The sequence below is a fragment of the Artemia sp. Qi Xiang Cuo genome, chromosome 18 (genome assembly GCF_049724085.1).
Source record: "Artemia sp. Qi Xiang Cuo chromosome 18, ASM4972408v1, whole genome shotgun sequence".
NCBI lineage: Eukaryota > Metazoa > Arthropoda > Branchiopoda > Anostraca > Artemiidae > Artemia > Artemia sp. Qi Xiang Cuo.
The window spans coordinates 52,556,380-52,572,829 of record NC_142811.1 but is presented as its reverse complement, the minus strand read 5'-3'; the positions used below and the strand labels follow the sequence as shown (position 1 = coordinate 52,572,829).

Sequence of the window (16,450 nt, the reverse complement as noted above, 5' to 3'; positions counted from 1 at the left end):
ATGTGCTACTACTAATACTACTACCACTGCTACTTTTACTGCTACTACTACTACCTCTACTACTAGTAATACTGATGCTGCTAATCTACTCCAACTACTACTTTAATTGCAACAACTTGTACGGCTAAAAGTACTAAGATGAAAAGGGTGTCAAAAGAGGGTCAAAAGAAGGTCAAAAAGGCGAATCAGCAATATTTTTGAGACGGCTGTTACCACTACTAACAATACAACACTAATACTGCTACTACTTCTCCTGCTACAACCACTACTACTATAATACTAGTACTATTAAGGCTAAATCTATGAAGAATTTGAAAGAATATTGAGGCAAAATTTGAACTAAATCGAAATACAATATGTGCATGCAGATTGTCAAAGGGGCCTATCTCAAGATTGGATTTAGGTGTTAAGTGGGAACTTTCATTGAATTCTTAAAGGGGATGATCAATTGATCAAAAGGAAATATGTGCATGCTACTTTCTAATACTCCTACGACTGCTACATTTACTGCTACTACTACTACTGCTTCTACTGCTATTACTACAACTATTTCTATTGCAACTACTTGTAAGGCTAAGAGTGTTAAGATGTAAGAAGTCTATGAATATACATATTATCAAAAGGGCATATAGGCAACGGATAATTGTCATATTTTCGACTTAGCACCTTGAATTATGTATCCTTTTCCCAGACCACACTGTCTTTCTATGACGGACAAGTAAACGTTCAAATAGGGAAAAGTCCATTTATTTATACAGTGAAAAGAGGTACAAAAGTCTAGATATTTCAATCACATGTACAGCAATCGTCATCAGTAGAAATACTAAAGTATTAAAATTTAAATTAAAATATTTATATAAAACAAAATAGTTAACTTTTGGGTCATTCACAAAATAATGAACTTCCGGGTTATTTATTAGAATAAACTGTCTAAATAAATGTTTTTTTTACTACTTGAATGTTTATTTGTTGGTCATAGAAAGGTAGTGTGGTCTGAGAAAAGGATACATAATTTAAGCGGTTACGTCAAAAATATATCGTGTATATGGGGAAATGAGACTAGCCAAGTATGCAACTATAAACTCAACATTTACTTTGCAATTAGAAGACGTAGAAGACTTTCCCACCTTCACAGGAAATTTATTTTACATTTAGGCAAGATTAAAGAAGAAAATTTACATGAATAATTTGAATGAACTATGTGATCGAACTCTCTCCGAAAAAAAAATCTAGTGAATGACCTGGAAGTTCATTATTTTGTGAATGATCTGAAAGTTAATTCTTTTGTTTTGTATAAATATGTTAGTTTCAATTCTAATACTTTAGTCTTTCTACTGATGACGATCGCTGTATACGTGATCGAAATATCTAGACTTTTGTATCTGTTTTCACTGTCTAAATAAATTGACTTGCTACCATTTGAACGTTTATTTGTCCGTCATAGAAAGGCAATGTGGTCTGAGAAAAGGATACCTAATTTAAGGTTTTACGTCGATAATACGTTGTATAAATGGGGAAATGAGACCAACCAAGTATATAACTATAAACTAAACAATTAGTTTACAATTAGAAGAGTTTGCCACCTTCATTAGAAATTTATTTTACATTTCGACAAGATTAAAGAAGAAAATTTACATCAAGACTTTGAATGAACTTTGTCATTGACCTCTCTCCGAAAAAAAATCTAGTGAATAACCCGGAAGTTAATTATTTTGTGAATGACCTGAAAGTTGATTATTTTGTTTTGTATAAATATGTTAGTTTCAATTTCAATACTTTAGTATTTCTACTGATAACGATCGCTATATACGTTCGAAATGTCTAGACTTTTGTGCATGTTTCCACAGTCTAAATAAATGGATTTATCCCCATTTGAACGTTTATTTGTTCATAATTGCCATAGCAACGGATAGTTGTATTAAGTTGAAACTTCCAGGACTTGATGAGGGGGATGTTCAACCGACTAAAAGGCAATATGTTTATGCTACCGCTGCTACTGTTACTAGGACTATTACTGTTAATATTACTAGTATTACTAGCACTTATACTACTACTGTGACTACTATTACAACTACGCCTAAGAGTATGAAGGCGAAATTTTCAGGGAATATTGAGGGCGGAAAGTGAACTGAATCACAAACCGCAGTTTATATTCAGGTTGTCAAAAAGGGGCGTATCAGGTAAATCTTAGGAACGGTTTGGTGTTTGACGTTCAAACTTACAGGGCTTGATATAGGGTATGTTGAACTAAACAAGAGACGATATTTGAATCCTAATGCGACTGCTTCTACTCATGCTACTACTGCTTCTACTACTATTACTATTACTACTGCTGCTAAAGCTAAGCCTATTGCTATTAATTCTGCTGCTATTGTACAACTGCTACTGGTGTTAGTAGTAAGGCCATAGGCACTTGAAAATATTCATGCAAATATACGCCTGAGGCATGGTTATGTGTGTATATTTTAAACGAATTGGGGTTACCAGGGTCATTTGCAAAGAGGTATCATTTCTATAGAAGGTATAGTAATTTGAAACATCATATGGAATTTGCTTGAAGGTAGATGCGGTACTGACGCGCCCGTAGCAAACAGGTTGGGTATAATCTGTTCTGGTTCGACTTTTTTCTGACACAATTAACTGAATTTCTATTTCATAATACACAAGTTTTTTTTTAGGTTAGATCCGGCTCGGAAAAACAATTGTATCTTTTTAGATTTCCTTAGAATTCATATGAGTAGTAGAATTGACTTCAATGAGAATAGTTTTTCTGTGCCAGGAGCTTAGTAGAGGAAAAAAAATTAGGGATAAATTTATGTTATTGTAGATTAATTATGGATCTAACAGCAGTGATGAAATTACTTCTTTAGTTTACGATATTTGCGAATTTTTTGCGAAGAGGTATTAGCGTAAAGGTATTGCGATGGTTAAGAATGCCTCACGGGTAATTAAAGAATGGGGTGCTTACATCAGATACTTAATAGATTTAACGCTTACAAGAGACATTGCTAGAAGGTATTCAATAGCTTAATTGAAAAGTAACGATAGAATGACATTGTGACTTGACATAGCTTTACCTCGCAAATGTGGTCTGTACAATACATAAGTAACGTATGAAAAGTTTTGTCAATTTAAACAGAAATAGATGAAGGGATTTGAGAGGGATGAGTTGCATGGGGGGTTGAGTTGCACGGGGGTTCAGTTAAAGGGGCTACAGTTACACAGGGGTTTCGGTTATACAGGGGTTCAGTTACAAGGGGGGTTCAGTTGCACGGGGGTTGAGTTAAATGAGGATTGAGTTCCACAAGAGTAATAGTTTTCTTTACAATTCATATTAGTAAGAGAATTGAATTCAAAGAGAATAGTTTTTATTTGCAAGGATATTAGTAGAGGGAAAAAATGAGTGGTGCATTTACATTATTCGAGATTAATGATGGAGCTAACAACAGAGATGTAATTACTTCTTTAGTTTACGAGATTTGTGAATTTTTTGCGAAGAGGTATTAGCGTAAAGGTATTGCGATGGTTAAGAATGCCTCACAGGTAATTAAAGAATGGGGTGCTTACTTCAGATACTTAATAGATTTGACGCTTACAAGACACATTGCTAGAAGGTATTCAATAGCTTAATTGAAAAGTAACGATAGAATGACATTGTGACTTGACCTAGCTTTACCTCACCGATGTGGTCTGTATAATACATAAGTAACGTTTGAAAAGTATTGTCAATTTAAAAAGAAATGGCTGACGTGTTTTGAGGGGGAGGAGTTGCAGGGGGGGTTGAGTTGCACGAGGGTTCAGTTAAAGAGGCTACAGTTACACGGGGTTTCGGTTATACAGGGGTTCAGTTACAAGGGGGGGTTCAGGTGCACGGGGGGTGAGTTAAATGAGGATTGAGTTCCACAAGAGTAATAGTTTTCTTTACAATTCATGTTAGTAAGAGAATTGAATTCAAAGAGAATAGTTTTTATTTGCAAGGATATTAGTAGAGGAAAAAAATTAGTGGTGCATTTACATTATTGGAGATTAATGATGGAGCTAACAACAGTGATGTAATTACTTCTTTAGTTTACGAGATTTGCGAATTTTTTTTTGCGAAGAGGTATTAGCGTAAAGGTATTGCGATGGTTAAGAATGCCTCACGGGTAATTAGCGTGTTTATTTGTGTTTTTTTTCAGGGTTGAAATTTTTTTTTGAATATTTATAATTCACTAAAACATAGAGCGCTAAAAAAATCAGAATCAACTTTAGAAGGATAATTTATCTGTAAAAGAGGGGTTATTATTTCCTTGCTAAATTTTTCTTCTTTTTTTTTTAAGGAGGAAGTGTTTTAAGGTTCATTTAGACGAGGTTCCGGGCGCGCCCGGACCCTCGAAGAAATGAACCTAAAAAAAAATAAAATAAAGCTATGTCGACTTTGCATATCTCTCCCTATTGGTCCCTAAAAAACCAGTCTGGTTGAAAACGTGGAGTTTTCGTTCTGCTCACTTTTTTGCAATGTGTAGGAACCAGTGGGGAATCCCCGTTCGTTAGGAAAGGTGCCAAGGAAAGACATGAAAATAGCATGCAGTTTCAAAACGTGTTTAATCACGTTTCTTGAATGAAGTATCTGTACTGTATATCCAAGAGGTGAAATCAATAAAGAACTTGTTACTTACTTACAAATATTTTTTATAATTTCTTGAATGAAATTTCCGTATTTTGCGCATCCAAGAGTTGACTTCAAGAAAGAGATTGTTACTTACTGAGAATTTTTCATAATTTCTTGAATTATATTTCTGCATCGTGTAGCTAAGTGAAAATTGTTTTTGATAAAGAGAAAAAAAAAGTTACTTACTTGCGATTTTTTCATAATTTCTTGAATTTAATTTCTACGTCGTATATCTAACTCGTGAAAACAATAAAGAGTTTGCTACTTGCTTAGAATTTTGTCATAATTTCTTGAACGAAATGTCTTTTTTGTTTGCTCAAGAGGTAAATTCAAGAAAGAATTTGTTACTTAGTTACAATTTTTCCATAATTTCTTGAATGAAATTTCCGTATTGCGTATCCAAGAATTGACTTCAAGAAATAAATTGTTACTTACTGAGAATTTTTCAATAATTTATTGAATTAAATTTCTACATCATTTAGCTAAGTGAAAATTGTTTGTGATAAAGAGAAAAAAAAAGCTACTTACTTGCGATTTTTTCATAATTTCTTGAATGAAAAATCTGTACTGTATATCCAAGAGGTGAAATCAATAAAGATTTTGTTACTTGCTTAAAAATATTTTCATAATTTCTTGAATTAAATTTCAACATTGTGTATCCAATAGACGAGTTCAAGAAAGAAATAGCTAATTAATGAGAATTTTTTAATAATTTCTTGTATAAATTTTCTACATAGTGTATATAAGTCATGAAATTCTTGAATGAAATTTCCGTATTGCGTATTAATGAGTTGATTTCAAGAAAGAAAGTGTTACTTACTGAGAATTTTTTAACCATTTACCGAATTAAATTTTTAAATCGTGTAGCTAAGTGACAATTTTTTTTGATAAAGAGAAAAAAAAAAGTTACTTACATGAGATATTTTCATAATTTATTGAATGAAGTATCTGTATAGTATATCCAAGAGGTGAAAAAAATATAGTTTGTTAATTACTTACAAATGTATTCATAATTTATTGAATGCAATTTCCGTATTGTGTATCCAAGAGTTGACTTAAAGAAAGAAATTGTTTTTTTTTCATAATTTCTTAAATGAAATTTCCGTATTGTGTATCCAAGAGTTGACTTCAAGAAAGAAATTGTTACTTACTGAGAATTTTTTCATAATTTCTTGAATTAAATTTCTACATCGTGTATCTAAGTCATGAAAACAATAAAGAGTTTGTTACTTACTTGGAATTTTGTCATAATTTCTCGAACGAAATGTCTTTTTGTTTATCCAGCAGGTGAATTCAAGAAAGAATTTGCTACTTACTTACAATTTTTTCATAATTTCTTTAATGAACTGTCTTTTTTATTTACCCAGGAGGCGAATTCAAGAAAGAATTTGCTACTTACTTAAAATTTTTTATAATTTCTTAAATGAAATTTCTGCATTGTGTATCCATAAGGTAAAATGAGTGTGTAACCTATTTACAATTCCTTCATAATTTCTTGAATGAAATTTCGGTATTGTTTATCCAATAGGTGAAAACAATAAAGACTTTATTACTTACTTGCGATTTTATTATGATTTCTTGAATTAAATATCTGTATTATGTCCAGGAAGCGAATTCAAGAAAGCCATTGTTACTTACTTACAATTTCTTCATAATTTAAAGAAATGCATAAAACTATTCTAAAGAATAAAGACGGGTTAAGCTTAAAGAAATTTATTGCTTAAACGTATTAACATATTTTTGAAAGAATTTGCTACTTACTTACAATTTTTGATAATTTCTTAAATGAAATTTCTGCATTGTGTATCCATGAGGTAACTTCAAGAAAGAGTTTGTTGCTTACTTACGGTTTCGTCATAATTTCTTGAATGAAATGTCTTTTTTATTTATCCAGGAGGCGAATTCAAGAAAGAATTTGTTCCCATGTGTCTGACAATAGATGTATACACATTGCTTTTCTTACATCTCCCACGTTTTATTAGAAATTCTAAACGTTTGATATGCTGGCTTAATCTAAAAATAATGAACAAATAACAATATAATGCATAATATCTTTTTAATGAAACAATACTTTGTAGAATATTATTACATAAAAATATAATACGATTCATTATTAATATCAATAATTAATTTTGGACATTTTAAATCTGTTCCTTAAAATAGTTCACCATGTTCTCTCTTGATATTATAGCTATTGTCTTCTCTTAGTTCGTATTCAGTAGAATAATCATTATTCCATTTATAGTCATACACAATTTTTACTGGTGTCTCATCAACATGCTCAATATAATTTTCATCTTTTGTATTATTTGGATCAATGAGAGCTTGATCAATGGCAGTAACGTTTGCTGGTGGCTTGTTTTTCTTCGATTCATCCTTATATTCCATCGTGATATTTTCTGACAATGCCCATTTTATTTTTCTGGCAATTTCTCTGTCTATTATCACATTATTTTTACACAGGTAACAGTTTCGACACGTAGACAATATATGATTTACGATATTATTAGAAGAGTAGGCCTTTCTTTTATTGATCTTCCGTTGAATGCTAATACCCGAGAGGTGACGATTCGATGAATAAGTAGGTAATGTGTTACCTGCAACAGTAACAAGGAGTTGTCCTCTATCATCGATGATTATTTTTATGTTGGCATTCTCTTTGAGTGCAATCATCTCTGACTATCTCAATCTCGCATAACCACCAACATAAGAGTTGAATTTTTTCGGTATTCCAAAGAAATTTAATTCCTTACTGTCATGAAAATGCATGCATACATTTCCAATAGTGCTACCACCTGTACTTGTTTTAAAGTTTAAATACTTCTCTTTGTCAGCATTCAATGCTATAATAACCTTGTTATTTAAACACACTTTATTAAAAAGTTCCATCTTCATTTTTTTTTTTAAAAGATATGACTTATGTGTTTATCATTCCACTGCGTAAAAAATACTGATTTAATGCATGCAATAGATTAGGTAGTGTCAATAACCGGTCATAGAATACCGGTGGGGAAGTCACATCGTGTCTCTGACCAATCACAGAGCGCAATTTATAGAACTTAAATAAAATTTTTAAATTTTAATTGATTAAAAAAAAGACAAAATAAAATAATTATTAAAAATTTCTAATTTAAGAAAAAGATTTGTTTTTTTTAGAAAGAAAAAAAAACAACAACAAATGTTTAAAGAAAAAGAGTTCTTAGAGATAACTATCAAACATCCAAAAACGAGGGGTCTATGATATAATAGATTTGTTAGAATGTGTAATGGATTTATCACGATCAGGTATGTTCTTAGGTATCCACTGTGCGAAGAACCTAACCTCGTCTTCAGGACGGTGATAACCCCCCTCAAATTTAAGACACTTAAACTCTTCTAGATTGAAAAGTGGAATCCTAGGGTCACACTTTTGAATTAAAACCTTATCTGTAGGTACATTGCCCTTTACAAAGAGTTCTTCAACTCCGAAAAAGCTGCATATTCCACTGACTTCCTCCTCACCAACTCTCAGTTCCCGACCAGTATTATTAAGTGGGGTAAGCACTCTCTCATTTTACCCCAGATTTTTTATATAATGTACTGAATTAAACCACCAGCTATTATCATATTCAAACAGATTACAGTTCACTAAGCAAAAACAATTTGGGTTAACTTACTTTTTTAGGGGGTGACCATTTAGGGTTCTCCTACATGCTGAATATGAAAGTGTGTTCCCTGGCATGCTGGATCTGAAAGTGTATTTTCTACTCATGATTTGATGGAAGATTTATCATCTGTTGAAAATCTACTATTGTTACAATTTCTTAAAGTGAAATTCGAGTCGTCTATTAACCGTTTTGAACTTATTAAAAATTTAATAGCCTTTAATTTATAAATCACAATGTACAGAAACATTAAAAAAAAAATAAAAATTCTCTTTTCTCATTGAAGCATGTTCATGTTTTGGTCTTCTTATCATTAAGATAACACGGGGTATAACGATATCACAGTGAATGTCCTGTCGATATTCATTCTACCACCGCGTGAAGCAACCAGCTCCGAAGACAGAGGGGTAGGCTTGTAAATGAAAATGGTTCTTAGACGGTTCACTGAATGAGTACTTTATTATATTGACTCGTTGTAACGGTGTAGAGTGGTATTTTCAAAAATTTGATTTTTTTCTTTCATCGTAGTTTTATGTTTGAATCTTAGTAGTACCTCGGGGTGGTTTGACATTAATTAAAATACATCAACCTTAAAAAAAAAAAAGAAGAAAAATTTATAGATTAAAAAAAAAAAAAAATATTAACTAAAAAATTAACAAATAAATTTGATTATGTTGTTTGTAGCGCTCTATATTATAGTGCACTAGAAATATTAAAAAAAAAATTTAAAATGAAAGTAAGGAGAAACACTAAAACTTAAAATGAAGCAAAATTATTAGGTATATTAGGGGGGTTCCCTCCTCCTCAACACCTCGCCTTTCACGCTAAGTTCAAATTTTGTTCCAATTCTTTAAAAATGACCCCTGAATCAAAAAGGTCGCTTAATTAGAATAAATAGCTCTTTTGAAAGCAATAAACAAACTTTAGCCTAAAGAGTGAGGTATTGACAACGGGGCGACCCCTCTCCTATAAGAATTACTTTCTGTTCCTTTTAAGTTTTATAGTTGCTCCTTACTTTCAGTTGAAAAAATTTCAATCGAAAGTTTTATTTATTTAAACTAGTGTTTAGTTTAAATTATATTTTTAAATCTATTTTAGTCTCGTTTTTTAAATTGTGCGTTTACATATGACACCACCTAACGCTAACATTTCTCTTCCCCCATTAAAATTTTATCATGGTATATTTCAGCCCACGGCCGGACCTCCCCCCCCCAACCCCTCCATCGACCACAAAAAAAAACTGAACACGTCTGTATACTTCCAACTACAACCCTCTAGGTTCGCCCACGGTATACATCTTATAACGTGAAGTCCTCCCCCCGGTCAGGGTAGTGATTAGCTCATATTCAAAGTCAGGGCGATCAGATTTTTTTTGAGCTACTATTGTTAATAACCTTAATTAAATCCGATTGCAGTGGGAAAAAATGCAAATAGGAGGGGGCGGAGTTACCATACAGCTCATTATGTCAATTAAAAAGAACACTAGAAATTTTAATTTCTATTTGAATGAGGCCTCTCTGAATATTCTAGGACCTCTGGGGCTATACAGACACCGCTGAAAAAAAACAAATAAAGACGCTAATTAGCCGTTATGCATTTTTAGCCATCTCAATACCTTTAATCTAATACCTCTTTGCAAAAAAAATTCGCAAATATAGTAAACTAAAGAAGTAATTACATCACTGTTGTTAGCTCCATCATTAATCTCCAATAATGTAAATGCACTACTCATTTTTTTCCTCTACTAATATCTTTGCAAATAATAACGATTCTCTTTTAATTCAATTCTCTTACTAATATGAATTGTAAAGAAAACTACTACTCTTGTGGAACTCAATCCTCATTTAACTCAACCCCCGTGCAACTGAACCCCCCGTGTAACTGGACCCCTGTGTAACCGAAACCCCGTGTAACTGTAGCCCCTTTAACTGAACCCTCGTGCAACTCAACCCCCCATGCACCTCAGCCCGCTCAAACCACTTCAGCCATTTCTTTTTAAATTGACAATACTTATCAAACGTTACTTATGTATTATACAGACCACATCGGCGCGGTAAAGCTATGTCAAGTCACAATGTCATTCTATCGTTACTTAACAATTAAGCTATTGAATACCTTCTAGCAATGTCTCTTGTAAGCGTCAAATCTATTAAGTATCTGATGTAAGCACCCCATTCTTTAATTACCCGTGAGGCATTCTTAACCATCGCAATACTTTCACGCTAATACCTCTTCGCAAAAAATTTGCAAATCTCGTAAACTAAATAAGTAATTACATCACTGTTGTTAGCTCAATCATTAATCTCCAATAAGGTAAATGCACCACTCATTTTTTTTCCTCTACTTATATCCTTGCAAATAAACACTATTCTATTTGAATTTAGTTATCTTATTCATATGAATTTTAATTACACCTACTACTAATTTGGAACTCACTAATCCTTTAACTCAAGGCCCGTGCAACTGAACCCCCCCCTTGTAACTGAGCCCCTGTATAACCGAAACCCCGTGTAACTGTAGCCCCTTTAACTGAACCCTCGTGCAACTCACCCCCCCCTGCCCCTCCGCCCTCTCCCCACACGTCAGCCATTTCTTGTTCAATTGAGACTACTTTTCTAACGTTTCTTATGTATTATCCACACCACATCTGCGAGGTAAAGCTAGGTCAAGTCACAATGTCATTCTATCGTTACTTTTCAATTAAGCTATTGAATAACTTCTAGCAATGTCTCTTGTAAGCGTTAAATCTATTAAGTATCTGATGGAAGCACCCCATTCTTTAATTACCCGTGAGGCATTCTTACCCATCTCAATACCTTTACTCTAAGACCTCTTCGCAAAAATTTCGCAAATCTCGTAAACTAAAGAAGCAATTACATCACTGCTGTTAGCTACATCATTAATCTCCAATAATATAGATGCACACATAATATTTTCCATAGCATAATATACAAGAACATAAAAAAAATTGACTTTGAATTCAAGTCTATTAATAATATTAATTTTAAATAAAACTAAAAAGACACACCGGTTTTCCGACACGTATCTAACCTAAAAAAAACTTTTATATAATTAAATAGAAATTCAGTACTTTGTTTCAGAAAAAACTCTAACCAAACCTGATTAGACCAAACCAGTTTGTTACGGGCGCCTACGCAAAGTAGATACCTTCAAGCAAATTCCATATGATATTTCAAATTACTATACCTTCTATAGAAATGATACCTCTTTGCAAATGACCCTGGTAACCCCAATTCGTTTAAAATATACACACATATAAATGCCTCAGGCGTATATTTGCATGTATATTTTCAAGTGCCTATGGCCTTACTACTGGTGTTACCACTGGTACGGCTACTACTGCTGCTAAGGCCACGGGTATTAAGCCGAGAAATTTGGGGAATATTGAAACAGAATTAAACTAAATCAAAAAACACTATGCACCGACAGGGTGCCAAGAGAATGTATCAGCAATGCTTCAGGAACGATTTATAGTATTAAGTTGAAACTTTCAGCGTGTATTGAGGGGGGGTATTGAAGAAAACCAAAGGTGCTCTGTACGTAATGATACTAATGCTCCTAGAGCTACTACAACTATTGCTACTACGGAAGCTAAGGCTATTAAGATGATGCTTTCAAGGATTATATAGGTAAATATTGACTTAATAAAAAAAACTCTGAGCATGTAGATTGTCAAAAAGGTGACAGCAATATCTCAAGAACAGTTTACATTATTAAGTTAGAGCTTTGAAGGTAAGTGTCACGGATTTTGGACTACCCAGAAGGCACTATGTATATACTACCAGTACTACTACTACTTCTACTGCCACTACTACTACTACTACTACTACTACTGCTAACAACTCAAAGCAGCACCAAACCACTTGAAGCCAACAAAGCGGCTCACGCTCCTCCTCCGTCTCAATCTGTTCAAAGCTCCCTCTTTACACCTTCCCAGGATGTTCCAAATTCCCTTAAAGCTTTCTTTACGAAATCCTCCCACCCCATCCGAGGACAACCTGTTGTCCATTTACCCTTAGACAGTTGGCTGAAAAGGACGATCTTTGGCAATATGTCATCCTTCATCCGCAGAACTTGCCCTAGCCATCTCAACTTTTCTCTCTTTATAGCCTTAGATAACGGGGTTGAACAACACATTTTGTACAGCCTACTGTTGGAGATATGAGACCAGTCTACTGTTTGAAATCAGTCAGTCGGGTACCCAAAACAATCCGTAGGCAAATTCTCTGGAAAACATCCTGCAAATCTTCCTCCGTTTTTTTTTTTGAGTGCCCGTGCTTCATAACCATATTTGACTAATGTCATCAGTGCAGCTTCCAATATTATAATCTTAGTTCGCAGGCTTATCTTCCTATTCTGCCAAACTTTTTCAACTGTGAAATTGCTATAACTAATCACGCTAAGGGTATTAAGGTGAAACTTTTAGGGAACGTTTAAGGGAGTTTCGATTACACGAAAAAACTTTATGCATACAGGTTTTCAAAAGAGCATATAAGCAATATTATAGACAAAGCAGCGGTATCATAGATAGCAATATCATAGAAACTTTTAAAGGAGCTAATTCGATTGGAAACTGAAAATTCTAGTACCCTTTCTAAGAGTCACAAGTGATTTTAGGGCAAGCAGCCTTCCTACTAAGCCCATTAATTTTCCAAAGACATCCAATCACAATTTTGAGATAGCCATTTTGGTCAGTATAGTTTAATGGTGTAATAACTATGTCTCTAGGGTTATTAGGTTTGTTAACCTTTCACAGTTATGCAATTTGCTCATTATGCTTTAGATAAATGTTGCTTTAAAACTAAATCAAAAGGCACTGTTTGTATACCGGTTGCCAATAAGACGTCTCAGCAATATCCCAAGAACGAAATATTATTTAAAACATTATTTTCTTTTTTCTTTTAAAAGACTATGCTAATAAAAACGAACAGAAATTAATTTAGAAAACTGTCAAGATTTTATTTTAAAATTGGTTTTTCCCTTCCCCAAGACACAAAACTTAAACTTCTGAGTTTGGAAACTAGGATTCACATAGCGTCTTTTCATCTCCTCAAGTTAAATAGCGACGAAGACCACACTGCTTTTCCATCATAAACAATAAGTAGAACAATAGGGAATTTTTTTTATAAGACAGTGGAACGCAACTCTCCTCAAGTTTGCGTGTCGTTTCCAGGGTACACCCTTGGGAAGCTCTGGGTATCTTGACCTAGCAGACGATCCCTAAGAGCTCCTAGCTGATCGGACAACCAAGACCAAACATGGCCATCTTTCAAACTAAAACCTATTAGTGGACAATGAATAGCTTACATATTTAAGGGGAATTCCTTCTGGGCCTGTGGAGAAACTGAACAAGAAACTTTTTTAGCGCCATCTCCGCCATTTACTGCCCCTTCCCCTTCTCAGAACAAAATATGAGTTTGTTTTATCCCTACAATTTATCCCTGACAATTTTGCGGCACTGAATACCCAATTTTTACTTTTATTTTACTTTACTTTACTTTATTAATAAACAGGATAATAACACTTTAAAATTTACAACTACTGCACTAATGAAAAAACCTAAGTTTTTGCTGGCGTGCAGCAAAACGGCTAGCCATTTGAAAAACACACGAACAAACAACAACTAAATAAACTAAAAAATGGGGGGAAAAGTAAACCAAACTCCTTCACATTATCAATTACAAAATAACTTCTACCTCCCGACTTCCCTACCCCAGGACATCCCATCCAGCCGTTCCTCCCTACCCTCTCCATTCACCCTATCACCTCATCGACCCCTTCCTCCCTACCACTCCCATCCATCTGTTACTCCCTGCCACCTCAACCAGCCAAACCTCCCATCTACCCCTTCCTCATTAAAAAATAAATAAACAATTATATTTATGAAACATGCCCCCACCCCCCTATAACCCCCTATAGAAACTTATCTGAAGGCAATTTATTTGTTTTTCCATTTCTAACCCATCAAACAATACAACAGTACAGAAACACAGACTAGAAAAGAGAGGAAAAGCCTTACAACTTTAACCAAACAGTACTAAGGATTATATTGGAAAATTTGTATATCTGGAGGCCCTTGCCCCAGGAGCTGTGGAGGTTTATGTCATTCCTGGAGGCGCAATTATTGGAACTATCGTCTATTTCAACAAATCGGCTGTCTCAAAATTTTAATTAGTTGTCTTGAGGCTTTATTGAAGGGGTAACAATAAAGCGCACGAGAGGCGTTTGCGGTTGCCCACCAATCCCTTTTGACTCTTAAAAAGGACGCCATTTCTTTTAAATCCAATGGAATGAAACACCAACCGTCTTTTAAGACCACCTTTTCCATCCGAAAGGATGGATTTTCCCAAATTTCAGGTTAATTCTTATTAAAATTATCGGACATTTATTTCTTGCCATTGGGCACACTCTCCCCCCATGTTGAAAAAGAGTCAGTGAGTTGAGGTATACGAGTAAAATTTGAGATTTACCCTGTTAATTCATAAGTGATTTCCATGGAAACTCGATTACATTTCCAAGATTTTTCGCCTAACTTTATGGAATCAAGTGGACCTTTTATATGTTTGGCCTCGAGAAGAAAAAATCCACAGAGGGATGAAAAGTCCCAATAAATCAGATTAACCATAACCCATTTTTAAAATCAGCCGACCAATCCTATCAACCAATCCTAGTCAACCATTATTAAGCTAAATCAATCATTCGTAAATAATAACTGGTAGGGGAGACTGGGGTAATGGCGGTCAGCGGGTAACGGCGGTCACTATGATTTCTCGTAAAGTGGATAACGCAGATTCACACCGATGGGTGCTGCCATCTCAAGACAGTTTATGGAAATACTACTAGAGTGCTCGGCATCTTGCCAACCTTAGTTTGTCTGTTGTGTAAGAAAGACTGTTTTGACGTTTCACCTTATAAGATAGACAATAGTTTAATCCACTATCAGTTCTTTCTGTTTACATTTCACGGAACGAGACTTATCTCGCAATAACAAGGTAAGTCATATTGTTGTATCATGTAGCATTTTATTTATTAGGTTTAAGTACTGATATTCTGATTTTTAGTCGTTAAATAATAACCATGCGGTTGGGGTAATGGTGGTCACCGCGCTAGGGGTAATGGCAGTCATGACCGGCATTACCCCATTAGTACTCATTTTTTTTTCTATGTTTCAGATGCCCAGAAAATACATAAGGAAAACAGATAAAGCTACATGGACTGCAGAGGACTTAAAGAATGCAAAGACAGCCATTTCTAGAGGATTATCGATTCGAAAGGCTGCTGATCAATTCAAAATACCATTCAGCACGTTGCAAGAACGAATGAAGAGTGGGATTGATTCTGATCCAAGCTTAGGCAGGAAGTGTGTCTTCCCTCCTGTTCACGAAGCAGCTCTAGCTGACCATGTAAAAACATTATCAAAGATTTTCTACGGCATCACTGCACTGAAATTAAGAAAAATTGCATTTGAATATGCAGAAAGAAACCTATTAAGCCATAGATTTGATAAAGAAACAGAAATGGCTGGCTTGGATGTACGGATTCATGGACAGAAACAAAATTAGTGTGCGCAAACCTGAAACCACAAGCATCGGAAGAGCCATTGGGTTTAACAAAGACGAAGTAAATCGTTTTTTCCAAAATTTAGAACAGGCTATGGATAAATACAAGTTTAAAGATACCAGTTATTGGAACGTAGATGAAACAGGGATCACCACTGTGCAGGACCCTGGTCTAATACTGGCAGAACGGGGCCAAAAGCATGTGGGTTCTAAAATAATTTGGGAAAGGGGAAAAAACAATACAGTTGTGTGTGCAATGAGCTTGGGAGGGCTTTATGATCAGCCACTGTTCATATGTCCTCGAGCTCGTATGTCCCCACACTTAGAAAAAAACGAGACACCTGGATCAGATTACTCATGCTCTAAGACAGGCTGGATCAATGAAGAACTGTTCGTTGTTGGGTTAAAACACTTTGCTCAGTTTACTCATGCTAGTAATGACAACAAAATGCTTCTTATTCTGGACAACCATTCCACTCATGGATCATTTGAAGCATATGATATTTGTAGGGAGAAAGGGATTGTTATGGTGTCACTACCGCCCCATACATCACATAGGCTTCAGCCTCTGGATG

The 16,450-nt window shown here is 34.5% G+C and overlaps 1 protein-coding gene across 1 annotated transcript; it reads left to right on the top strand.

The window, feature by feature from the left end:
• The first annotated feature begins 15,131 nt into the window (after nt 1–15,131).
• LOC148941631 (uncharacterized) lies at nt 15,132–15,992 on the top strand. Its single transcript, XM_089104483.1, has 2 exons — nt 15,132–15,308; nt 15,489–15,992. Exon 2 carries the CDS (start codon nt 15,489–15,491, stop codon nt 15,876–15,878), a length of 390 nt encoding a protein of 129 aa, XP_088960609.1. The 5' UTR covers nt 15,132–15,308; the 3' UTR covers nt 15,879–15,992.
• The last annotated feature ends 458 nt before the right edge of the window (nt 15,993–16,450 follow it).

Coding starts and splice junctions, on each gene's coding strand:
- LOC148941631 (XM_089104483.1), top strand. CDS start 15,489: ATGCCCAGAAAATACATAAGGAAAACAGATAAAGCTACATGGACTGCA.